This window comes from Somniosus microcephalus, chromosome 23 (assembly GCF_052327205.1).
Source record: "Somniosus microcephalus isolate GS21.2 chromosome 23, FLI_Smic_1.0, whole genome shotgun sequence".
In the NCBI taxonomy this organism is placed as follows: Eukaryota; Metazoa; Chordata; class Chondrichthyes; order Squaliformes; family Somniosidae; genus Somniosus; species Somniosus microcephalus.
The window spans coordinates 58512288-58538091 of NC_141009.1; the positions used below are offsets into that span (position 1 = coordinate 58512288).

A 25804-nucleotide genomic window follows, 5' to 3' on the forward strand; every position below is an offset into this window, starting at 1 on the left:
GGTTGCAGACGTGCCGTTTCAAGAGGCAGGAACCGCGCTCTTGTGCGACACATCCATGGGAGTGCCCCGGCCCATCGTGCCGGTCGAATGGCGCAAGAAGGTATTCCAGGCAATCCACGGGTTTTCTCACCCGTGGATGCGGGCTTCTCAACGGCTACTGTCCCGCAAATTCGTTTGGAAAGGCATGCATTTGGACATCCGGGACTGGACAAACAATTGCGTCGATTGCCAAAAGTCCAAAGTTCACCGTCACGTCAAGGCCCCGCTGGCAAACTTCCTGGTGCCTGAGCGCCGTTTTGACCACGTTCACGTGGATTTAGTAGGCCCCCTTCCCGGCTCACGTGGATTCACACACCTCCTGACAGGCGTAGACCGGACCACCAGGTGGCCAGAGGCGATTCCCTTGGCCACCACCACCGCAGCTGACGTAGCCAGGGCATTTCTTTCGTCGTGGGTAGCTCGTTTCGGGGTGCCATCGGACATCTCCTTGGACCGCGGTCCGCAATTCACCTCAGAGCTGTGGAACGCAGTGGCACAAGGCCTGGGTACCAAGCTGCACCGTACCACCACGTACCATCCGCAGGCGAATGGCCTGTGCGAAAGGTTTCATCGGTCCCTCAAAGCGTCCCTCCGTGCCAGCCTGCGAGGACCCAACTGGGTGGATAGGCTCCCATGGGTGATGCTAGGCCTCCGGACAGCACCAAAGGAGGATCTTCAGTCTTCATCGGCTGAGCTGGTTTATGGCCAGACACTCAGAGTGCCAGGTGACTTCCTCCCTCCACACACCGAACCATGGTCTGCAGCTCAACAGCTCCTGCTGCATCAGGAGGCGGCTAGGAATTTCCGTCCCATCCCAACCTCGCAGCACGACCTGCAGAGGCCTCACGTTCCGACAGAGCTCATGAGTTCGGACTATGTCTTTATTCGGCACGACGGTCACAGAGACCCACTCAAGCCACCGTATACCGGACCTTTTCGTGTCATCTCATCAGGGGAAAAGTTCTTCACAGTCGAAGTCGGTGGAAAGTCTGATACTGTTTCTGTCGACCAGCTCAAACCAGCCCACCTGGATCGGACTGAGCCTGTCGTGGCTGCCCAACCGCCTCGCCGTGGCCGACCGCCGTTAGCCACCAGACCAGCTGTGCATCAACCCACCGTCGAACAGCCCGATTCGGCCTCTGACGCGCCTACACCTCTGACCACCGTTTCTGCCTCGCCCAAGACGCCGCTTCTGTCGCAATCCGGCACTGGTTCTTCGAGTAACGCCCCGTTTCCGCTGCCTGAGTTTCGCCGCCGTTCGGCCAGGATCATTAAGCCTCCTACTCGGTTGACAATGTCTGTTAAAGTGGATTCTGGGGGGGCGCCTGTGGCGGAGCCACCAAGGGTCTCAGAACAATTAGTAATAATCCCTTTAACTACAGTATAGTGCAACCGCGGACTGCACCTTTAAACTGCCTGTTAACTGTACTGTATGGTGTTTTCCTGCACTCCACGTGATGACATCATGACACTGCTCACGTGACCACCAGTGGCGCGAAGAACGTGATGACGTGATGACGTCAGCTTCCAGAATCTTCCAGTAGTCGTCGAGTGCCCAGCAAGCTGTATAGACCTGTATACCGTTTCTCCTGTAGTTTCCCTGTTAACTTCGTTGTTCATTAAAACCTGTTGATTTGATTCATCGAGTCGAATACTTTATTCAGCTAGGAACCTCCGTTCCTACATTTCTATGTTTATATAGGGCCTTGGTGAGACCACACCTGGAGTACTGTGTACAGTTTTGGTCTCCTTACCTAAGAAAGGATATACTTGCCATAGAGGGAGTGCAACGAAGGTTCACTAGACTGATTCCTGGGATGGGGGGATTGTCCTATGAGGAGAGATTAAGCAGACTAGGCCTATATTCCCTAGAGTTTAGAAGAATGAGAGGCGATCTCATTGAAAATTATAAAATTCTTAAGGGGCTTGACAGGGTAGATGCTGGGAGGTTGTTTCCCCTGGCTGGGGAGACTAGAACTAGGGGTCACAGTCTCAGAATAAGGGGTTGGACATTTAGGACTGAGATGAGGAGAGATTTCTTCACTCAAAGGATTGTAAATCTTTGGAATTCTCTACCCCAGAGGGCTGTGGAGGCTCAGTCATTGAGTATATTCAAGACAGAGATCGATAGATTTGTAAATGTTAAGGAAATCAAGGGATATGGGGATAGTGCAGGAAATTGGAGATGAGATAGAAGATCAGCCATGATCTTATTGAATGGCGGAGCAGGCTCGAGGGGCCGAATGGCCGACTCCTGTTCCTATTTCTTATGTTCTTATATTCTTATGATATCCTTCCTCCGCTGTACCTCCTCCACCAGGACCACCAGTGCCATCTCTGTGAACCTTTGCGTCCTCTCCCTCAGTCCCTGAGCCATCCTGATACGTGCTGTTGTCTGTCAGCCAATACACTCCACACCTTCAGTGGAAGTGCGTGCATGGAATCTACATATACCGCTCCAGGACTATTGCTCCTAATCCATGCTAGAGTGCTAAACGTGCAGGTCTCCGGTTTAGCAGCTCCAGGCACGTTTAAATCATGGTAATCAGCATTCGGTCCCAAAATTGCAGGCTAAAACCAGAGTTTTAAACAGGCGTGTCTTATTAGCACGACACCCACTTAGCGCCTGTTTTCACCCACGAAGAGTGATCAGTTCTTCCCCAGGCCTTTACTATTTGCAGCGTGTACAGTTGCCTTTTAGCATTTGTTTCTGGGCCTCCTGCAGGCTTTTCACGGTGTGGTATTGGTGCCTGTCAGTGATAACATGAAGCCTGTTTACCCAGCAAGTGCCCCTCAAAGCCAGACTGACAGGCATTCAAAAATAACAACAGAAAATGCTGGAAACACCCAGCAGGTCAGGCAGCATCATGGAGAGAGAAACAGAGTTAATGTTTCGGGTCGCTGACCCTGACAGACATTCATCATTTTGTTTGAAGCGTGCAGTCCTATGTGGTGAATGTTAGTCAGAAAAGGAACACAGGCCTATATATCTCAATGGAACCACAATCAGTCCACTCAGCCATTGCGTTTTCTCTCTGCTGATACTCAGGGCTTTGTATCATAAATATTCATGTGAGGTCAGTAACAGGATAATATTCTGTCAGTACATATTTGCTCAGAAGTAGCTGGGATTATCTTACATTCACTAAAGACACATAAAGATCTATATGGTTCAATGAAGCTTTATTGCCTAAATGCCTCAATGCCATACATTCGTTCCTTGCTTTGCAGTAGCAGGAAGGTGCTTATCTTGCTTTCTTAATGGCTTTCAACTCTACCACTACTCGCATGGGCTTCGTTCGGCCTTCTTCAGTTTTGGGTCCTTCTTTTTGGGGCAATGACGATGTGTTTTTTTCTTTTCTTCCTTCGCAGAAGTTGGTGCTGCTGGCAGTTTAACAAACCCGTCAGTGTCTGACCAATAAATCCATCGATAACTTAACAATAGACCCATCAGTGTCTGACCAATAAATCCATCGATAACTTAACAATAAACCCATCAGTGTCAGACTAATAAACCCATCGATAACTTAACAATAAACCCGTCAGTAACTGACTAATAAACCTATCATTAACTTAATAAACCCGTCAGTATCTGACTAATAAACCCATCGATAACTTAACAATAGACCCGTCAGTATCAGACTACTAAAGCCATCGATAACTTAACAATAAACCTGTCAGTATCAGACTACTAAACCCATCGATAACTTAACAATAAACCTGTCAGTATCAGACTAATAAACCCATCGATAACTTAACAATAAACTCGTCAGTATCTGGCTAATAAACCCATCGATAACTTAACACAAACCCATCAGTAACTGACTAATAAACCTATGATAACTTAACAATAAACCTGTCAGTATCACACTAATAAACCCATTGATAACTTAGCAATAAACTCGTCAGTATCAGACTAATAAACCCATCGATAACTTAACAATAAACCTGTCAGTATCAGACTAATAAACCTATCGATAACTTAACAATAAACCTGTCAGTGTCAGACTACTAAACCCATTGATGACTTAACAATAAACCTGTCAGTATCACACTAATAAACCCATCGATAGCTTAACAATAAACTCGTCAGTATCAGACTAATAAACCCATCGATAACTTAACAATAAACCCGTCAGTATCAGACTAATAAACCCATTGATAACTTAACAATAAACCTGTCAGTATCAGACTAATAAACCTATCGATAACTTAACAATAAACCAGTCAGTATCTGTGTGTATTCCCCAGTCAGTATCTGTGTGTATTCCCCAGTCAGTATCTGTGTATATTCCCCAGTCAGTATCTGTGTGTATTCCCCAGTCAGTATCTGTGTATATTCCCCAGTCAGTATCTGTGTGTATTCCCCAGTCATTATCTGTGTGTATTCCCCAGTCAGTATCTGCGTGTATTACCCAGTCAGTATTTGCGTGTATTACCCAGTCAGTGACATGAATCAACTGAGCGGCCTGCGGGTGGCGCTGTCCAGGGAGAGTATAAATACTTGGGCATGGGCCCAGCTTGCGCAGGATATCCTTAACAGGAACTCGTGAAGGACACAACTAGACCTCCATGTTGTAGAACAGTTGATTATAGCTTTGTTTAACGCTTAGACCAAGTGCCTAGTAGTTTTCTTACGTCAGTCAGTATCTGCGTTTATTACCCAGTCAGTATCTGTCTGTATTCCCCAGTCAGTATCTGTGTGTGTTACCCAGTCAGTATCTGTGTGTATTCCCCAATCAGTATCTGTGTGTATTCCCCAGTCAGTATCTGTGTGTATTCCCCAGTCATTATCTGTGTGTGTTACCCAGTCAGTATCTGTGTATTCCCCAGTCAGTATCTGTGTGTGTTACCCAGTCAGTATCTGTGTGTATTCTCCAGTCAGTAGTTTTTAAAATTTGTTCATGAGATGTAGGCGTTGCTTGCAACGCCACCATTTATTGCCCATCCCTAATTGCCCTTGAGAAGGTGGTGGTGAGCCACCTTCTTGAACCGCTGCAGTCCGTGTGGTGAAGGTTGTAATGTATGTACCTTTAAGGGGGGGAACTACTTTCTACAGCTCATGTATACTGTAGTACCGGCAGTGACCACACCTGTATATAACGCTGAGTAGTAATCTGTTGTTTCAGTTGCAGTTTGAACCACGTTGAGTAAACACCTGTTGAATCATTCCCTGCAGTCTGTTGTCTGATTATTGAAGGACACAACATTAAGATACACGGACCTAACATTGGCGACGAGGCAGATTCGAACCTACCTGCAACTCTGCATCACCTCCCAGGGATTCGCTCCTGGAGAACAGTGGAAGGTCGAGTCCAGAAGCACGGGCGTCGACCACGGGCAACCGCCCAGTCTTCCAGCGGAGATTTGAGCATCGCAGGGGAGGCTGTCGAGAGCCAGGCTTGGCTTTCCAATCACGGTCTTCCAGCGAAACGGGCTGGCAACAGGTACTGCGCAGACCCTTCCCGGACAGCGGCGGGCTAGAGCCCGACCGAGCGGCACAGAAAAAGGCCGAGCAGCGTCGACGGGGGAGAGAGAGAGGGCAGAGCGCACAGGACGCAGCCGGTGTTCAGGACCGAGCGGCGTCAACGGGGGAGAGAGACGAGAGAGAGCAGAGCGCAGCCGGTGTTCAAGGGCTGAGCAGTGTCAACGGGGGAGAGAGGCGCGCAGGAAAACGTGAGGCGCTGCCATTGCCACGAGGACCGCAGAGAGCAGCGTTGGCAGCAGCGCAGGAGCAGCGCACGAAACCCACAGGGCATCGCCATTTGCCACGAGGACCACCGAGAGCGGCGTTGGCAGCAGCGTGGGAGACGCCATTTTAAGCCGCAGCGGGGAAGAAAGGAAAGCGCAGGAGACACCATTTTAAGCCAGTCTAACCACACCCAAAATGCCGAAGAGTGTTCGACAATGAAGTCGAAGATTGGACGACATATGTCGAACGCATTGAAGTATACTGCAAGGCGAATGAAGTGCCAGATGACAAGAAAGTGCTGGTATTGTTGAATTCAATGGGTGCAAAAATGTATGGCTTACTACGAAACCTAGTAACCCCAGAGAAGCCAGTAGAAAAGGATTTTGAAAACATAGTGTCAATCTTACAGGACCACTTAAACCCCACACCGCTGCTGATAGCAGAAAGATTTAAGTTTCACAAAAGCAACCAGCATAAAGATGAAAGTAATGCTGAGTATTTAACGGAACTGCGCAAGCTATCGAAACACTGCCAGTTTGGAACGGGACTAGCAGATACCTTAAGGGACAAGTTTGTGTGTGGGCTTCAAAGTGAAGGAACCCAGAAACAGCTTTTATCTGAAAAGGACCTTATGCTGGAAAAGGCTTTCAGCATTGCGGTATCATATGAAGCAGCAGCACGGGGCGCTGCAGAGATACAACAGAGACCGCAAGAATATGGCACAAACGAAATGTCATATGGAACAGAGACGTGCTATCGCTGCGGCAGAACAACACACGACCAGAATGATTGCTGGTTCAAAGACAAAGTCTGCAGACAATGTGGAATAGTAGGACACATAGCACGAGTCTGCAGATCGGGAAAGAAAACCAGCAATAAGAAACCGACCAAAGGGAAGTACAAGAAGATACATAAGATAACGGAGAATAGTTCAGACGAACAAAAGAGTGATAACGACTCCGAAAGTAGGGAACTGAGTTGTCTGAAACTACATAATGTGATCACAACGGAGGATCACCAAACCATTTGGGTCACTCTCAAGATAGCAGGAGTGCAGGTAAAGATGGAATTGGACACAGGATCAGCCCTAACAGTCATAAACCGACGGGACTACGAGCGGCTATTCTCACACATACCCTTGAGAGACACAAAAATTATTTTGAAGACGTACACGGGGCAAAAAGTCTACCCCAAAGGAAAAATAAGGGTGACCGTTATATATAACGGTAAGGAAACACCAAAACTAGACCTGTATGTATTGCAAGATGGAGGACCACCATTACTGGGACGTGAATGGATCCGGAAAATACAACTGGATTGGCATTCCATACAGGCACTGACTGTGGCTGACAAAAAGGATGACGACGTCACACCTGGGCGACTGTCAAAGATCCTAACTGACGCGAAAGAAGTGTTCCAGCAAGGACTCGGAACACTAAAAGGCATGACAGCGACGATTAAAATTGAAGAAAACGCAAGCCCAAAATTTTTTAAGGCCAGACCGGTACCTTATGCGATCCGCCCAGCCATCGAAGCAGAGCTGGAGAGTCCGGAACGTTCAGGTGTACTGTCCAAGGTAGGCTGGAGCGAGTGGGCTACACCCATCGTCCCTGTGATGAAAAAGTCGTTGAGCAGCACGCCTGGGGAACCAAGGAAGGTTCGCATCTGTGGGGACTTTAAGGTAACAGTGAACCCAGTCCTTCACACCGTACAATATCCACTTCCGCGGATTGAAGATATTTTCGCCTCGCTATCTGGAGGGAAACGCATCACTAAGATTGATCTGGCCCAGGCGTATCTGCAAATGGAGGTAGAAGAAGCATCAAAAAAATACCTCACAATCAACACCCATAAAGGTCTCTACCAATACAACCGGCTGGTATTCGGGGTAGCATCAGCTCCGGCTATTTGGCGAGGGCAATGGAACAAGACCTGCAAGGGATCCCAGGGACCCAGTGTTATTTGGACGACATCCTGGTCACGGGCGAAAATGACAGTGATCACCTTGCCAACCTGGAGCAGATGCTCAATAGATTGCAGGAATATGGGCTCCGAGCTAACTGCCCCAAATGCGAGTTTTTTAGAAAACAGATCTCGTATTGTGGCCACGCTATCGATAAAGAGGGGTTACATAAGTCCCCAGAGAAGATTGAGGCAGTAGTCAAGGCTCCAGCACCGGAAAATGTGTCACAACTGAGGTCGTTCCTCGGGCTGGTAAACTACTACCATAAGTTCTTGCCAAATTTGTCGACAATACTACACCCACTGAACACTCTACTGCAAACTGGGGTGCCATGGAAGTGGAGTGACGAATGTAGACGAGCTTTCCAGAAGAGCAAAACACTAATCACATCGAAAGAGGTATTGGCCCATTACAACCCAGCATTACCAATTCGGTTGGCATGTGATGCGTCGCCTTACGGCATTGGAGTGGTGCTGTCGCACAAATTCTCGGACGGCTCAGAGAGGCCAATAGCCTTTGCGTCATGATCACTAACCTCAGCCGAGCGTAACTACGCCCAGATTGACAGGGAGGCCCTCAGCCTAGTGTGGGGAGTGAAAAAGTTCAATCACTATCTGCACGGGCAGAAATTCACCTTGCTGACTGATCACCAGCTTCTTGTCTCCATTTTTAATCCGAAGAAGGGCGTTCCGGTGATGACTGCGCAACGACTACAAAGATGGTCACTTTTTCTAGGGGCACACCACTATGAGATTGAATATAAGGGCACGAAACAGCATGGAAATGCTGATGGGCTATCACGCCTGCCACTGCCTACTGCGGAGGACGCACCAGCAGTGGATCCTGTCGAAATATTCCATTCGACTATAGTTGAATACCTACCGGTAACTAACGCTTGTATCGAAAAGGAAACCCGAAATGACCCGACACTGTCTCGGGTATATGATTTGACAGTGAAGGGATGGCCAGCACATGGCGACTCACTGTTGCCAGCATTCTCGACAAGGAGAGAGCAGCTGTCAGTGTGCCTGGGGACCTTGATGTGTGGATCCCGAGTGGTAATTCCACCCAAGTTAAGGGATAGAGTGCTCAATGAGCTTCATGAGGGTCATTTGGGAGGGGTAAAAATGAAAAGCCTAGCCAGGGCTTATGTGTGGTGGCCGGGAATCGATAAACAAATCGAGGACCTGACCAAGAGCTGCTCAGGATGCCACAAAGTCCAAAATGCACCACCACAGGCCCCTCTACACCCATGGGAGTGGCCCTCATCTCCATGGCAACGGGTGCATATTGATTTTGCTGGTCCATTCATGGACTCAATGTTTTTAATAGCCGTGGATGCGCACTCGAAATGGCCTGAGGTCATCAAAATGTCCTCCACCGCCACGGAGAAAACTATTGCAGTCCTACGGACCATTTTTGCCAGGAATGGCTTGCCAGAACAGATTTGCTCCGACAACGGACCACAGTTTGTGTCCGAAGAGTTCCGGAGGTTCTTGAAAAAGAATGGGGTAAGGCATTACACATCCGCCCCGTATCATCCAGCCACAAATGGATTGGCTGAGAGGTTCGTACAAAGCTTTAAGAAGGCAATAAAGGCTATGTACAATGACAACATTCCGCTGCAGCACAAGGTGGACAATTTCCTGTTCGCCTACCGGAATGCGACATATGCAGTCACCAACCAGGCCCCAGCCATGATGTTCTTTAACCGAAGGTTAAGATCTCGCCTGGATTTGCTCAGACCAAACGTACGAAGAGATGTTGAGAGTAAGCAATTCCAGCACATCCATGAGAAGCCAACAAGGAGCTTCAATGTAGGGCAACCAGTCTTGGCCCGCGACTACCGAAAAGAAAAATGGCAGCCAGGAACGATATGCACACGGCAGGGCCCACTAATGTACACAGTGGACGTTGGGGAGCGCATCATGAGACGCCATGCTGACCAGATCCCAGAGTCACAGGAACAAGTCAACCCCATGCCTCGCCCATACGTACCTGGTGATGAACCCGACGTACAGGTAGCATCTACCCCAGAAACAGTGGCATCGGAAGCTGATGAACCAACCGACGACAGGGGGCCAGAATCGCCTCCGCACCAAGAGCAAGACACTCGGGAAAGGCACTATCCAGAAAGGATCAGGAAGCCTCCCCAAAGACTGAATTTATAAATATACTATTTTCAGCTGATGTTGCATGTTAAAAGTGTTAATTGTAATTAGTTTGATATTTAATTGTTAAATGAGTGTTATGGTACTGTTAATCTAAAAGGGGAGGAATTGTAATGTATGTACCTTTAAGTGGGGGAACTACTTTCTGCAGCTCATGTATACTGTAGTACCGGCAGTGACCACACCTGTATATAACGCTGAGTAGTAATCTGTTGTTTCAGTTGCAGTTTGAACCACGTTGAGTAAACACCTGTTGAATCGTTCCCTGCAGTCTGTTGTCTGATTATTGAAGGACACAACATTAAGATACACGGACCTAACAAAGGTACTCCCACAGTGCTGTCAGGGAGGAGTTCCAGGATTTTGATCCAGCGCCGATGAAGGATCGGCGATATACTTCCAAGTCAGGATGGTGTGTGACTTGGAGGCGAACTTGGAGGTGGTGGTGTTCCCATGTCCCTGCTGCCTTTGTGGAAGAGGTTGCGGGTTTGTGAGGTGCTTCCGAAGAAGCCTTGGCGAGTTGCTGCAGTGCATCTTGTAGATGGTACACACTGCAGCCACGGTATGCTGGTGGTGGAGGGAATGACTGTTTAAGGTGGTGGATGGGGTGCCAATCAAGCGAGCTGCTTTGTCCTGGATGGTGTTGAGCTTCTTGAGTGTTGTTGGAGCTGCACTCATCCAGGCAAGTGGAGAGTATTCCATCACACTCCTTACTTGTGCCTTGTAGATGGTGGAAAGGCTTTGGGGAGTCAGGAGGCGAGACACTCGCCGCAGAATACCTAGCCTCTGACCTGCTCTTGTTGCCACAGTATTTATGTGGCAGGTCCAGTTAAGTTTCTGGTTAATGTTGACTCCCAGAATGTTGATGGTGGGGGATTTGGCAATGGTAATGCGGTTGAATGTCAAATGGCACTGGTTAGACGCTCGCTTATTGGAGATAGTCATTGCCTAGCACTTCTGTGGCGTGAATGTTCCCTGCCACTTATCAGCCGAAGCCTGAAGGTCTTGCTGCATGCGGGCATGGACTGCTCCATTATCTGAGGTGTTGCGAATGGCAGTGAACACCGTGTAGTCATCAGCGAATATCCCCACTTTGGACCTTATGATGGAGGGAAGGTCATTGATGAAGCAGCTGAAGATGGTTGGGCCTAGGACACTGCCCTGAGGAACTCCTGCAACGATGTCCTGGGGCTGTGATGATTGAACTCCAACCACCACAAACATCTTCCTTTGTGCTAGGTATGACTCTAGCCAGTGGAGAATTTTCCCCTCGATTCCCACTGACTTCAGTTTTACTAGGGCTGCTTGATGCCACACTCGGCCAAATGCTGCCTTGATGTCAAGGGCAGTCACTCTCACCTCACATCTGGAATTCAGCTCTTTTGTCCATGTTTGGACCAAGGCTGTAATGAGGTCGGGAGCCGAGTGGTCTTGGCAGAACCTGAGCAAGTGCTGCTTGATAGCACTGTCGACGACACCTTCCATCACTTTGCCGATGATTGAGAGTGCACTGATGGGCCAATAATTGGCCAGATTCGATTTGTCCTGGTTTTTGTGGACAGTAGATTCTTGGGCAGTTTTCATATGAACATAAGAATTAGGAGCAGGAGTAGACCATTTGGCCCCTCGAGCCTGTTCCACCATTCAAAAGATCATGGCTGATCTTCTGCCTCAACTCCACTTTCTTGCATTATCTCTCTGTTAACCAATCCTCAATCCATGCTAGTATATTACCCCCAATCCCATGAGCCCTAATTTTGTTTAATAACCTCTTGTGTGGCACCTTATCGAATGCCTTCTGAAAATCCAAATACACCACATCCACTGGTTCCCCCTTATCTACTCTGCAAGTTACAACCTCAAAGAACTCCAACAGATTCGTCAAACACGATTTCCCTTTCAGAAATCCGTGTTGACTCTGCCTAATCCTGTTATTATTTTCTAAGTGCCCCGTTACCATGTCCTTAATAATAGGTTCTAACATTTTCCCTACTACTGATGTCAGGCTAACTAGTCTGTAGTTCCCCGTTTTCTCTCTCCCTCCTTTCTTAAATAGTGGGGTTACATTTGCTACTTTCCAATCTGCGGGAACTGAGCTAGAATCTATGGAATTTTTTAAAATGACAACCAATGCATTCACTATCTTGATAGCCATCTCTTTCAAGCCCTAGTATGTAGGCCATCAGGTCCAGGGGATTTAGTGCCTTTCAGTCCCATTAAATTCTCCAGTACTATTTTTTTACTAATGCTAATTTATTTCAGTTCCTCATTCTCACTAGACCCTTGGTTCTCCACTATTTCCGCGAAGATGTTTGCGTCTTCTTCCATGAAGACAGACACAGTATTTGTTTACTTTCTCTGCCATTTCCTTATTCCCCATTATCATTTCTCCTGTCTCAGCCTGTAAGGGACCCACATTTACTTTAGCTAATCTTTTCCCTTTACATACCTATAGAAGCTTTTACAGTCTGTTTTTATGCCTCTCGCTATTTTACTCTCATATTCTATTTTCCCTTTCTTTATCAATTTCTTGGTTCGCCTTTGCTGAATTCTAAAATCCTCCCAATCCTCAGGCTTACTACTCTTTTTGGAAACATTATAAGCCTCTTCCTTTGATCTAATGCTATCTTTAACTTCTCTTGTTAGCCACGGTTGGACCACTTGTCCTGTGGGGTTTTTGTGCCTTAAAGGAATGTATATTTGTTGTAAATTATGTATTAATTCTTTAAATGCTAGCCATGGCTTGTCTACTGTCATACCTTTTAATGTAGTTTCCCAATCTACCTCAGCCAACTTGCCCCTCATACCTACGTAGTTTGCTTTGTTTAGGTTTAAGACCCTAGTTTCGGATTTAACAAAATCGCTTTCAAACTCAATATAAAATTCTATCATATTATGGTCACTCCTCCCTAGAGGCCCCTTTACTAGAAGGTTATTAATTAACCCTTTCTCGTTGCACAATACTAGATCTAAAATAGCCTGTTCCCTAGTTGGTTCCTCAACATACTGATTTAAAAAACTATTTTGCATACATTCCATGAATTCATCCTCCACACGATTACTGCAAATTTGGTTTGCCCAGTCTATATGTAGATTAATGTCCCCCATGATTACTGTGTTACCCTTGTTACATGAGCCTCTAATTTTGTCATTTATACTCTGCCCTACATTACAACCACTGTTTGGGGACCTATAGAAGATAGGAGCAGGAGTAGGTTATTCAGCCCCTCAAGCCCGCTCCACCATTGAATGAGATCATGGCTGACCATCCAAATTCAGTGCCCTGTCCCTGCTTTCTCCCTATATCCCTTGATCCCTTTAGCCTCAAAAAATATATCCAACTCCTTCTTGAATATATTTAATGAATTGGCCTCAACTGCCCTGTGTGGCAGAGAATTCCACAGGTTCACCACTCTCTGGGTGAAGAAGTTCCTCCTCATCTCAGTCCTAAATGGCTTACACCTTATCCTTGGACTGTGGCCCCTGGTTCTGGACTCCCTCGCCATCGAGAACATCCTTCCTGCATCTAGTCTGTCTAATCCTGTTAGAATTTTATAAGTTTCAATGAGATCCCCTCTCATTCTTCTAAACTCTAGCGTATATAAGCCGAATCGACCCAATCTCTCCTCATATGTCATTCCTGCCATCCCAGGTATCAGTCTGGTGAATCTTCGCTGCACTCTCTCCATGGCAAGAACATCCCTCCTCAGATAAGATGCCCAAAACTGCACACAATACTCAAGGTGTGGTCTCACCAAGGCCCTGTACAACTGCAGCAAGACATCCTTGCTCCTGTACTCGAATCCTCTCGCTATGAAGGCCAACATACCATTTGCCTTCTTAACCGCCTGCTGCACCTGCATGCTTACCTTCAGCGACTGGTGCACAAGGACACCCAGGTCTCATTGCACTTCCCCATTTCCCAATCTATTGCCGTTCAGATAATAATCTGTCTTCCTGTTTTTGCCACCAAAGTGAATAACCTCGCATTTATCCACATTATACTGCATCTGCCATGCTTCTGCCCAATCACCCAACCTGTCCAAATCGTACTGGAGTTTCTCTGCATCCTCCTCACAGCACACATGCCCACCCAGCTTTGTGTCGTCTGCATACTTGGAGATATTACATTTAGTTCCCTCGTCTAGATCATTGATATATATTGTGAATAACTGGGGTCTTAGTACCGATCCCTGTGGTACCCCACTAGTCACTGCCTGCCACTCGGAAAAAGACCTATAAACAACTCCCACCAATGTTTTCTGCCCCTTGCTGTTTCCTAGCTCCACCCAAACTGATTCTACTTCTTGATTTTCGGAGCTAAGATCCTTTCTCTCTACTGTCTTTATCCCATCCTTTATTACCAGGACTACCCCTCCTCCTTTTCCATTTTGCCGATCTCTTCTAAATCCTAAAATATTTCGTTCCCAACCTTGGCCACATTGCAACCATGTCTTCATCATGGCTATTAGATCAAACCTATTAATTTCTATCTGCACTATTAATACATCTTTTTTTTGCGAATGCTTCGTGTAGTAAGATATAGGGCTAAAAATTCAGTGGCACCACGTTTGGGGCGCCAAGCTCGCCTGGGCGGCGGAAGTCCCGCCCCGGAAGGAGCCAGGAGCGCCAGCCCGATATTTAGTTTGAGCGCCCCAAGGGGGATGCGGGGCACTGCTTGAGGCGCCCCGCATCCCTCTTGGGGCGCTCAAACTGAATATCGCAACGCAACGTGCCGCAGCGCCACACGCTGCGGCACAGCGCGCTGCGGTACTGCAGGCCTTCCTCCCCTTCTTAAAGGGGAGGGGCCTGCACCAGCGCGATCACCGATCACGAGTGCCGGCAAAAGAGCCCGGCACCGAGGAGAAGTGCCGGGCACTCGGGACATAGCCGGCACTGCCCAGGGGGATCAGGAGGCCGGGGAGGGTGGTGCGAGGAGGTGCTGGCATCCTCCTCACAGCACACATGCCCACCCAGCTTTGTGTCGTCTGCAAATTTGGAGATATTCTGCTGCTGGTGCTGCTCCTGGCATGCTCTACTACACTCCTTATTGAGCCAGGGTTTGTCCCCTGGCTTGATGGTAATGGTAGAGTGAGGAATATGCTGGGCCATTGTAAGAAATAGCTGTTAGATTCAAAGATGGGTTTTAATTCTTAGAAGAGAGACTGAGAACATGCAGCCGGGAACAGATAGCAGAAATGCCAGCAAGGTCGAATAACAAGCATCAAAAGACAAATAGAAGTGATAAGGGCATCATAAAATGCAAAACAACACAGGGTGGGGGATAATAGACAAAGATGGAGCCAAAAAGTCATAAAATTTTCTTAAAGAAACATAACAAAACATTCTTCAGAAAGATAAGAGGGAGGCCTTGTCAGTCATGCAGAAATGGACGGTGAGGGATGCCTTCCCGCTTCACAATTGGACAATAGGACGGGGAATCAAATGATTGACACCAGGTGATTACCAGCCCACCGAAATAAATATAAATATAGACGACCGAGAGAGGAAATCAGGCAGTCAGGGGCGAAGGCTTCCCTGAGTGGCTACAGCCTAACACCTTGGTCAAGTTTAGCCTCTGAGGTGGCTGACGGCCTCACACCTCCAACAGCTCGAGAGATGACCCAACGGAAGTGACCGCTGCAGCAGACTGCAGGAATCCACCCAGTCCGAGACCACCGTACTGCCTCCCCATCCGTCCGGTTGTGACATTCCGATTCGAGAGTCGTAGATCGCTCCTACTGTCACGGGTTGTATGTCTATTATATTCAGCTTAAACCATATGTAATATCTGATTATGATTTAAAACTGTAGCTCTTTATAAAAGCCTTGCAACTCCTAAAATCCTTTTGGTAATCTGTGTGTGGGCCTGTGATCTGGATCTTACAGTGGTGTCAGAAGTGGGATCACAGAGTTAGGAGTTGTAAGGTTCCGGTCGGGGTGACCGGAGGGACTCGGTCAAACGCACGTGATCATTGCTTGGACTGTGTATAGTGTTTTATTCTCTCTGAAAGAAGGGAGTGGTAAAGAGCTTGTTGAAAGGTAAAACCAGAAATACAATGGCATTGGCATATCACCGGGAACAGTTGATAAGATAGCCTGAAGGAGGTAAAGCATAAAGTGCAGGAGAGAGAAGGAGAGATAAAGAAGGAAAAAGATCTCATTTGCAGGCTAACCAATCTGAAAACTCAGCAAAGGAAGGGAAAAAACAGGGATTTGGAAAGCCAGGATAAGCTGCTGAGACACCGATTTAAAAAGAGAAACAAAAGAGAAATTTAAAGCTTTACCAACATGGAAGTTATTAATGTATGTGACGAGACGAATAAAACACAAGATTTGCTGAGTGAAAGGAACCTTAAAAAATGCTGGAATTTCAGTTTGTATGAAAATGTGTGTTAAAGTGTGAATGTTTTCCTGACTATGAATGTTTAAGGAGTTACAGTATTTCTTTTGTCTGAAAAGTCTGTCTTTAAAAGAAACATTCTGTTATGTGTGGTTTAGCTCCATCCAATTCTCTGTGTTAAAAGTGTGTAAAAACTTTTGTCTTGTCTTGGATTTTGGAAGTTTTAAGAATGTGCAAATAAGATTATGCCACAATAATTGGGAAAAAAAACTTTGAACTATAATTTAAGTTAAGCTGGTGTGTAAAAACTGAGAAGAGCAACAAAAAGTTTGTTTAACAAAAGTTTCAGTCTAAGATTTAACCTTGGAGTCGCGGTTGTTATGGTGAAATCTTCCAAAGCAGTTTGATTTGATTTGCTTAAATGTGAAAAACTAATTTTTCTGCAGTTATATTCAATGTTTTTACAGTATTTTGGAAAGACATCTGAAGAAAGGACAATAAGAAATATAACGTAATTTATTGTTTTCTGTAAGCATGTGCTATTTTGTTTTGTTTTATCTGTTCTGTTCATGTTTAGTTAAAGTGTGAAAACACAACTGTCTTTTTCAATCGGGAAAGTTTTTTAAAATTTACTTGAAGTGACACAATTGAATGCGCCTGACAATGTTTCGCTCCACCTTCTTAAAAACCTGCAAAGGAGTTAACCCTTTCCACTGACAGCTGTTTAAGTTCACCGAGCAACAACTTTAGTATGACATTTAAAGATATTGGACATTATTAAATTTAAGTTTCTTAATTTTAAGTTAATATTTCCCCACAGTGACAGAAGGAAAATTATGACTTGATAAATTAACCCCTTGGGCTCTAAGTAGAGTCACGATGGAGTCTCTTCTTTCTTTTGTTATATGGAAGTTACCTTGTAAACTAATTGCAGCACTTCTATCTCTAATGTTAAAACACTGTGTAAGCCACCTAGCCTGGGAATCACTTGTTTCTGAAATTGGAAATGGAGGATAAATTGATAGAAATGAAATTGAACATTGACAAAACTTGTCAGTTCAAAAATACTGCTGTTTGGATTTTGGGATAATTTTGTAATAACAAAATGGACTCAGGCACTATATAAAGGGTTACTTTTGGGAAAATAAAAGATCCTCTAAAATAATGATAAATAAAAAGTGTTAATAACTTGTGTTGTATCCGTGTGTTAATGGAGACACGGAATGCAGGAGTTGGTTTAGCAGGTGTTTACTGAACAAAGTCTGGAGGTGAACTAAAAGATACAAGACGCTATACAGGCTTATATACCCGAGTGGTCACTACCGGTATTACAGTACACAGGGGCTCTTAAAGGTACATACACTACAACTTGGACCAAGTGAGAATGTTTGATCTATGTTTTCAATCTTAAATATTGTACTGGATAGTAAAGTTCCTCCAGGGCTCATGAATGAGATATGAATGGTAATTAATAGGATATGTAAAATGGAGAGAGGAAGTGATTGAGGGTGTGAGATAGAAACAGGAGAATTACACCACCAATTGAGAATTTTCAAACTTTCTAGTGAAAGTCAGGAAAATGTAGTTAAGAATAGTAAATTGATAGCTTTCTCTTGGAGACAATTGTGTCCCTGCCTATAGTGAACTTTTTAAGAAAACTGAATTTGATAGCCTGGCCACTACCCAAGACATCAGAACCATGCAGTGGAAGATGAACAAAGACCTCCAGACAATCTTTTGATAAGATCACCTGAAAGCCTGAGAAAGACTTGGAGCGGATGGCACACGTGGCACGATAATGAGATACCGGTATGAGTGTGCAAATCTGATTCGTTACGTATGAGGCAATTACCATCCGGGAATGTATGGTGAATCGGCACTGAAGAATGGGTCTCAGTCTGCTCAGTTACTTGACAACAGCAAAACATGAAATGGTTAATGTGGTTCAGGAGAGCGAGCCAACCTTTAAAGCATTGACACATACTCCGAGAAACTATCTAATTAATGAAACAATCAGAATAGAGTTAAATACACTGGTACCTGATTGAAATTGAAGTTGAAGTGGAGAGTTACATGGAATCTGGATTGGGACAATTGAGGGCTAAGGAGAAATCATGTTTAGTAAGAATTATCCACAAGATGGATACGAGTAAAAGAGAGATCTGGAGAATCTTTAAGTCCATGGTTTGTTAATTAGATGTTAAACTGTAATGTCGCTTGAAATGATTGTAAGACTGAATTTAACTGTGACTGTAATAATTGTGTTTTGTAGGTAACAGAGCGTGGGAAAAACCAGTGCGAATCCAGTATGAGGTGGTTTTGGTGGTGCCTCCTGTGTCACTACTGTTGGATCCGTGGTTCAGTGGATATGCTATTATTAAATAATCACACGGATGCTGTACATTAACAAATAACAGGTCTTCACTGGAGGAGGTAGTCTCTAGACTGGGGGTACAGAGGCATGCGCAAAGCTTATATACCGGTGTGGTCACTGCCGGTACTACAGTATACAGGAGCTGTAAAAGTAGTTCTGACTTAAAGGCACATACACTACAATACCTCCCCTTTTAGACTAGTAATACCCCTAATATTCAAATAACAATTAACATTTCAACATGTACATTAAACAACAAAAGTCTATTTATAGATTCAGTCTTTGGGGCGGCTTCCTGACCCTTTCGGGATAGCGCCTTTCCAGAGGTTCTTGTTCTTGGTACAGAGGCGATTCTGACCCCTTTTCATCGGGTAGTTCATCGGGTTCCACTTCTCTGTTCGATAGTCACGGGCCAAGACTGGTTGCCCTACATTGAAGCTCCTTGTCGGCTTCTCATTGATGTGCTGGAATTGTTTGTCCTCAACATTTCTTCGCACATTTGGTCTGAGCAAGTCCAGACGAAATCTCAACCTTCGGTTAAAGAACATCATGGCCGGGGTCTGGTTGGTAACTGCATGTGTCGCGTTTCGGTAGGCTAATAAGAAATTGTCCATCTTATGCTGTAGTGGAATTTCATCGTTGCACATGGCCTTTATCGCCTTCTTAAAGGTTTGTACGAACCTCTCAGCCAATCCATTTGTGGCTGGATGATACGGGGCGGATGTGTAATGCCTTACCCCATTCCTTTTCATGAAGTTTTGGAACTCGTCGGACACAAACTGTGGTCCATTATCAGAGCAAATCTGCTCTGGCAAACCATTTCTGGCAAATATGGTCTGTAGGACTGCAATCGTTTTCTCTGTAGTGGTTGAAGACATTTTTATCACCTCAGGCCACTTTGAATGAGCATCCACTGCTATTAAGAACATTGAGTCCATGAATGGACCAGCGAAATCAATATGCACCCGTTGCCATGGAGAGGAGGGCCACTCCCATGGGTGTAGAGGGGCATGTGGTGGTGCATTTTGGACCTTCTGGCATCCTAAGCAGCTCTTAGTTAGGTCTTCGATTTGTTGATCGATTCCCGGCCACCACACATAAGCCCTAGCAAGGCTTTTCATTTTCACTCCCCCCAGATGACCTTCATGTAGCTCATTTAGCACTCTCTCCCTTAACTTGGGTGGAATCACCACTCTGGATCCACACATCACTGTCCCCTGGCATACTGACAGCTGTTCTCTTCTGGATGAGAATGCTGGCAACAGTGAGTCGCCATGTGTTGGCCATCCCCTCACCGTCAATTCATATACCCGTGACAGCGTTGGATCATTGCGGGTCTCCTTCTCTATATCCGCGTTTGTTACTGGCAATCGTTCAATTATTGACGAATAAAATATCTCGATAGGGTCCACTGCTGGTGCTTCCTCCACAGTAGGCAGTGGCAGGCGCGATAGCCCATCAGCATTCCCATGCTGTTTCGTGCCTTTATATTCTATTTCATAATGATTCACCCCTAGAAACAGGGACCATCTTAGTAACCGCTGTGCAGTCATCACTGGAACGCCCTTCTTAGGATTAAAGATGGAGACAAGTGGTTGGTGGTCAGTCAGCAAGGTGAACTTCTGCCCATGCAGATAGTGGTTGAATTTTTTTACTCCCCATACTAGGCTGAGGGCCTCCCTGTCAATCTGGGCGTAGTTGCGCTCGGCTGAGGTTAGTGACCGAGACGCAAAGGCTACTGGCCTCTCCAACCCGTCTGGGAATTTGTGCGACAGCACCGCTCCAATGCCGTAGGGTGATGCATCACATGCCAAACGAATTGGTAGTGCTGGGTTGAAATGGGTCAACACCTCTTTTGATGTGATCAATTCTTTACACTTCTGGAAAGCTCGTCTACGTTTGTCATCCCACTTCCATGGTACCCCTGTTTGCAGTAGGGTGTTCAGTGGGTGTAATACCGTAGACAAATTTGGTAAGAACTTGTGGTAGTAGTTTACCAGCCCGAGGAACGACCTCAGTTGTGACACATTTTCCGGTGCTGGAGCCTTGACTACTGCCTCTATCTTGTCAGGGGACTTATGTAACCCCTCTTCATCGATGACGTGGCCACAATACGAGATCTGTTTCTGGAAAAACTCGCACTTGTGGCGATTAGCTCGTAGCCCATACTCCTTTAATCTGGTGAGCACCTTCTCCAAGTTGGCGAGGTGATCACCGTCATTTTCGCCCGTGACCAAGATGTCGTCCAAATAACACTGGGTCCCTGGAATCCCTTGCAGGACCTGATCCATCGCCCTTTGCCAGATAGCCGGAGCCGAGGCTACTCCAAACACCAGCCGGTTGTATTGATAGAGACCTTTATGAGTGTTGATCGTAAGGTAATGTTTCGAAGCTTCTTCTACCTCCATTTGCAAGTACGCCTGGGCTAGATCAATTTTGGTGAAGCGTTTACCTCCAGATAGCAAGGCGAAAATATCCTCAATTCGTGGAAGCGGATATTGCACCGTGTGAAGGACTGGGTTCACTGTCACCTTAAAATCCCCACAGATGTGGACCTTCTTTGGTTCCCCAGGCGTATTACTCAACAACCTCTTCATTAAAGGAACGATGGGTGTAGCCCACTCGCTCCAGTCCACTTTGGACAGTACTCCTGAACGTTCCAACCCTTCCAGCTCTGCTTCAACAGCTGGTCTGATCGCATAAGGCACTGGTCTGGCCTTCAGAAACTTTGGGCTTGCATTTTCCTCTATTTTAATCGTTGCTGTTATTCCTTTTAGTGTTCCTAGTCCCTCCTGGAACACTTCTTTTGCGTCAGTTAGCATTTTTGACAGTCGTCCAGGTGTGACGTCATCATCCTTTTTGGCCTCAACCTTCAGTGCCTGTATGGAATGCCAATCTAATTGTATCTTCCAGATCCATTCACGTCCTAGCAGTGGTGGTCCTCCATTTGGCAATACATATATATCCATTTTAGGTATTTCCTGGCCTTTATATGTCACTTTCACCCTTATTTTTCCTTTGGGGTAGACTTTTTGCCCCGTATACGTCTTCAAGACAATCTCTGTAGCTTTCAAGGGTATGTGTGAAAATAGCCGCTTGTAGTCTCTTTGATTTATGACTGTTAGAGCTGACCCTGTGTCCAATTCCATTTCCACTTGGACTCCGTCTATCTTGAGTGTAACCCAGATAGTCTGGTGATCCTCCATTTCGGTGATCCTCCATTTCGGTTACCTTATGTAGTTTCAGACAACCCAGCTCCTTGCTTCCGGAGTCTGTGTCACTTTTCTGTTTGTCTGAACCACTGTCCATCACCTGGTGTACCTTTTTGTACTTCTCCTGTGGAGATTTCTTACTGTTGGTTTTCTTCCCAGACCTGCAGACTCTTGCTATGTGTCCTGCTTTCCCACACTGTCTGCACACTTGGTCCTTGAACCAACAATCTTTCTGGTCATGTGTTGTTCTGCCGCAGTGATAGCACTTCCCTGTTCCATAGGACATTTCATTGGTGCCATATTCTTGCGGTCTCCGTTGTATCTCTGCAGCGCCCCTTGCGGCTGCTTCGTGTGATACTGCCATACTGAAAGCTTTGTCCAGCGTAAGGTCCTTTTCTGATAGAAGCCGTTTCTGGGTTCCTTCACTTTGTAGCCCACACACAAACTTGTCCCTTAACGTGCCTGCTAGTCCCGCTCCAAACTGGCAGTGTTTCGATAGCTTGCGCAGTTCCGTTAGGTACTCAGCATTGCTTTCATCTTTGTGTTGGTTCCTTTTATGGAACTTAAATCGTTCTGCTATCAGCAGCGGTGTGGGGTTTAAGTGGTCCTGTAGGATTTCTACTATGCTTTCAAAATTCTTGTTTACCGGCTTCTCTGGGGTTATTAAATTTCGCAGTAACCCATAAGTTTTTGCACCCATGGAATTTAACAGAACCAGTGCTTTATTAGCATCTGGCACTTCATTCGCCCTGCAGTACACCTCAATACGTTCCACATATATCGCCCAATCTTCGACTTCATTGTCGAACGTAGAGATACTGCCACTCTTCGGCATCCTTGGGTGTGCGTTAACTATCACAAATGGCGCCTCCCGCGCTTCCCCTTCTTCTCCGCTGGCACAAAATGGCGTCTCCCGCGCTTTCCTTCCTTCCCGCGCTCGCCCTTCTTCTCCGCTGCGGCTTCTAAAAATGGCGCCTCCCGCGCTCTTCCTTCTTCTCCGTGGCTCAATGGCGTCTCCCGCACTCTCCCTTCTTCTCCGTGGCTCAATGGTGCCTCCCGCGCTCTTCCTTCTTCTCCGCGGCTCAATGGCGTCTCCCCTTTCTTCGCCCCGCGGACCCTGTTCAGCCCGTGAGCACTGGCTGTGCTCTGCGCGTTCTTCTTTTTATATTTTTCGACGCCGCTCAGTCTAGAACCCGGCTGTTTCTTACCCTCGCTCCGGTTTGTTTTATTTTTCTCGACGCCGCTCGGTGTTCAACCCCCAGCTGCGCCCTGCGCTCTTCACCCTCTGTCTTACCCCGTCGACGCTGCTCGGCTTTCTCTCCGCCGTCGGTCGGCTCCAGCCGCCGCTGCTCGGGAAGGGTCTGCGCTGGACCTGTCGTCGGTCTCTTACTGCTCGTTGTGGCTGGGGAACCAAGCCCGGCTCTCCATAGCCTCCCCTGCGAAGTTGGATCTCTGCCTGACTGCTGGGCGGTTGCTCGTGGTCGATGCCCGTGTTCCTGGCCTCGACTATTTTTTTTTTATGTTGCAGGTAGATTCGAATCGACACTCGTCGCCACTGTTGGATCCGTGGTTCAGTGGATATGCTATTATTAAATAATCACACGGATGCTGTACATTAACAAATAACAGGTCTTTACTGGAGGAGGGTAGCCTCTAGACTGGGGGTACAGAGGCATGCGCAAAGCTTATATACCGGTGTGGTCACTGCCGGTACTACAGTATACAGGAGCTGTAAAAGTAGTTCTGACTTAAAGGCACATACACTACAACTACCACCGCAACTACCATGCTTTACGGGTCTAACAGGACCTGTCCCATCAATCAACGCGTTTTACATAATATCGAAACCTATGCTCAAGTGAAACTGACAGTAAATGAGATACTTAAGTATGAACTACACAATTATGTGGCACAATTTGGATACTACATTCCCCTGTTGTCTGAGAGCTTCAGTGAGCTCGTGATGTGACTGAACTCCTCCCTAAAGCATTTTTATGTTTTGGAGCAAGACAACTCGAGAATAGATATTGAAATTGACAGAATAGGGGACAACTCACACTGGTGGGATATTGGGCTTAATACATCAGCACACCCTTACGTTCGTATTATTTCACACACTCTGGTAGTTATCCAACTTGTAGTGATAGTGTATTTGATATATGTAATGTGTGGAGTAAGACTTTGATACATAAGTCAGTTGGGTACTCATGCCCATGACTAACCAGCACTAACAAATTAATTGAGCACACCGAAAGAGAAGAACCAAAGAAATGTAGAGGAGACCCCAGGCGGGGTAACATCAGGAAAGATAGAAGAAACAGAGGATACCCCAGGCAGGGCAGAATTGGAACACCGGAACAGTGAATTGAATTTGAGTAAGGGGTCAGAGATTGCTCCTTCTCCTCAAAGGAATGGACTGTAAGGAAGGAAGAAATCTTCAAGACTCCCTACTAACTAATGCCCAAGTTGAGAGAGCAATAAGAACTAACTAGATTAGTCAAGAGCCGATAAGGATATTTCCTTCTCAAAGAAGGGAATTGCAAGAAATAGCTGTCAGATTCAAAGATGGGTTTAAATTGTTAGAACAGAGACTGAGAACATGCAGCCGGGAACAGAGAGCAGGAATGTCAGCAAGGTCGGATATCAAGCATCAAAAGACAAATAGAAGTGATAAGGGAATCGTAAAATGCAAAACAACACAGGGTGGTGGGATAATAGACAAAAATTGAGCCAAAAAGACAAAAATGTCCTTAAAGAAACATAAAACATTCCTCAGAAAGATAAAAGGGAGGCCTTGTCAGTCATGCAGAAAGGGACGGTGAGGGATGCCTTCCCGCTTCACAATTGGACAATAGGACGGGGATCAAATGATTGACACCGGGTGATTACCAGCCCACCGAAATAACTATAAATATAGACGAGCGAGAGAGGAAATCAGGCAATCAGGGGCGAAGGCTTCCCGAGGTGGCTACGGCCTAACACCTTGGTCAAGTTTAGCCTCTGAAGTGGCTGACGGCCTAACACCTCCAACAGCTCGAGGGATGATCCAACGGAAGTGACTGCTGCAGCAGACTGCAGGAATCCACCTAATCTGAGACCACCGTACTGCCTCCCCATCCGTCCGATTCGGGAGTCGTAGATCGCTCCTACTGTCACGGGTTGTCTGTCTATTATACACAACTTAAACCATATGTAGTATCTGATTATGCTTTAAAATTGTAGCTCTTTAATAAAAGCCTTGCAACTTCTAAAACCCTTTGGGTAATCTGTGTGAGGCCTGTGATCCTAATCTTATACCATGAGGTTACAGATTGTGGTGGAATATAATTCTGCTGCTGCTGATGGCCCACAGCACCTCATAGATGCCCAGTTTTGAGCTGCTAGATCTGTTCTGAATCTATCCCATTTATCACGCTGGTAGTGCCACACAACACGATGGAGGGTATCCTCAGTGTGAAAATGGAACTTCGTCTCCACAATGACTGTGCGGTGGTCACTGCTACCAATGCTGTCATGGACAGATGCATCTGCGAGAGGTAGATTGGTGAGGACGAGGTTAAGTAGGTTTTTCCCTCGTGTTGGTTCTCTCACCACCTGTCGCAGGCCCAGATTGGCAGCTATGTACTTCAGGACTCGGCCAGCTCGGTCAGTAGTGGTGCTACCGAGCCACTCTTGGTGATGGACATTGAAGCCCCCACCCAGAGTACATTCTGTGCCCTTGCTACTCTGTGTTTCTTCCAAGTGGTGTTCAACATGGAGGAGTACTGATTCATCAGCTGAGGGTGGGCAGTAGGTGGTAATCAGCAGGAGGTTTCCCTGCCCATGCTTGACCTGAAGTCATGAGACTTCACGGGGTCCGGAGTCAATGTTGAGGACTCCCAGGCCACTCCTTCCCGACCGTATACCACTGTGCCACAATCCCTGGTGGATCTGTTTTGCCGGTGGGACAGGGCATATCCAGGGATGGTGATGGAGGAGTCTGGGACATTGGCTGAAAGGAATGACTCTGT

General features: G+C 46.4%; 1 protein-coding gene across 4 annotated transcripts in view; it reads right to left on the minus strand.

Moving 5' to 3' along the window:
* Nucleotides 1-3205: 3205 nt before the first annotated feature.
* LOC147101891 (uncharacterized) overlaps nt 3206-25804 on the minus strand; it is a 275980-nt gene continuing 253381 nt past the window's right edge. For 3 of the 4 annotated variants that reach the window (XM_085965912.1, XM_085965908.1, XM_085965909.1), the window contains one exon: nt 3206-3423. In XM_085965912.1, coding sequence (XP_085822038.1) covers nt 3320-3423 — 104 coding nt within the window. In that variant the 3' untranslated portion in view covers nt 3206-3319. The remainder of the gene's footprint in view (nt 3424-25804) is intronic. The other variant, XM_085965910.1, reaches the window with a different exon arrangement.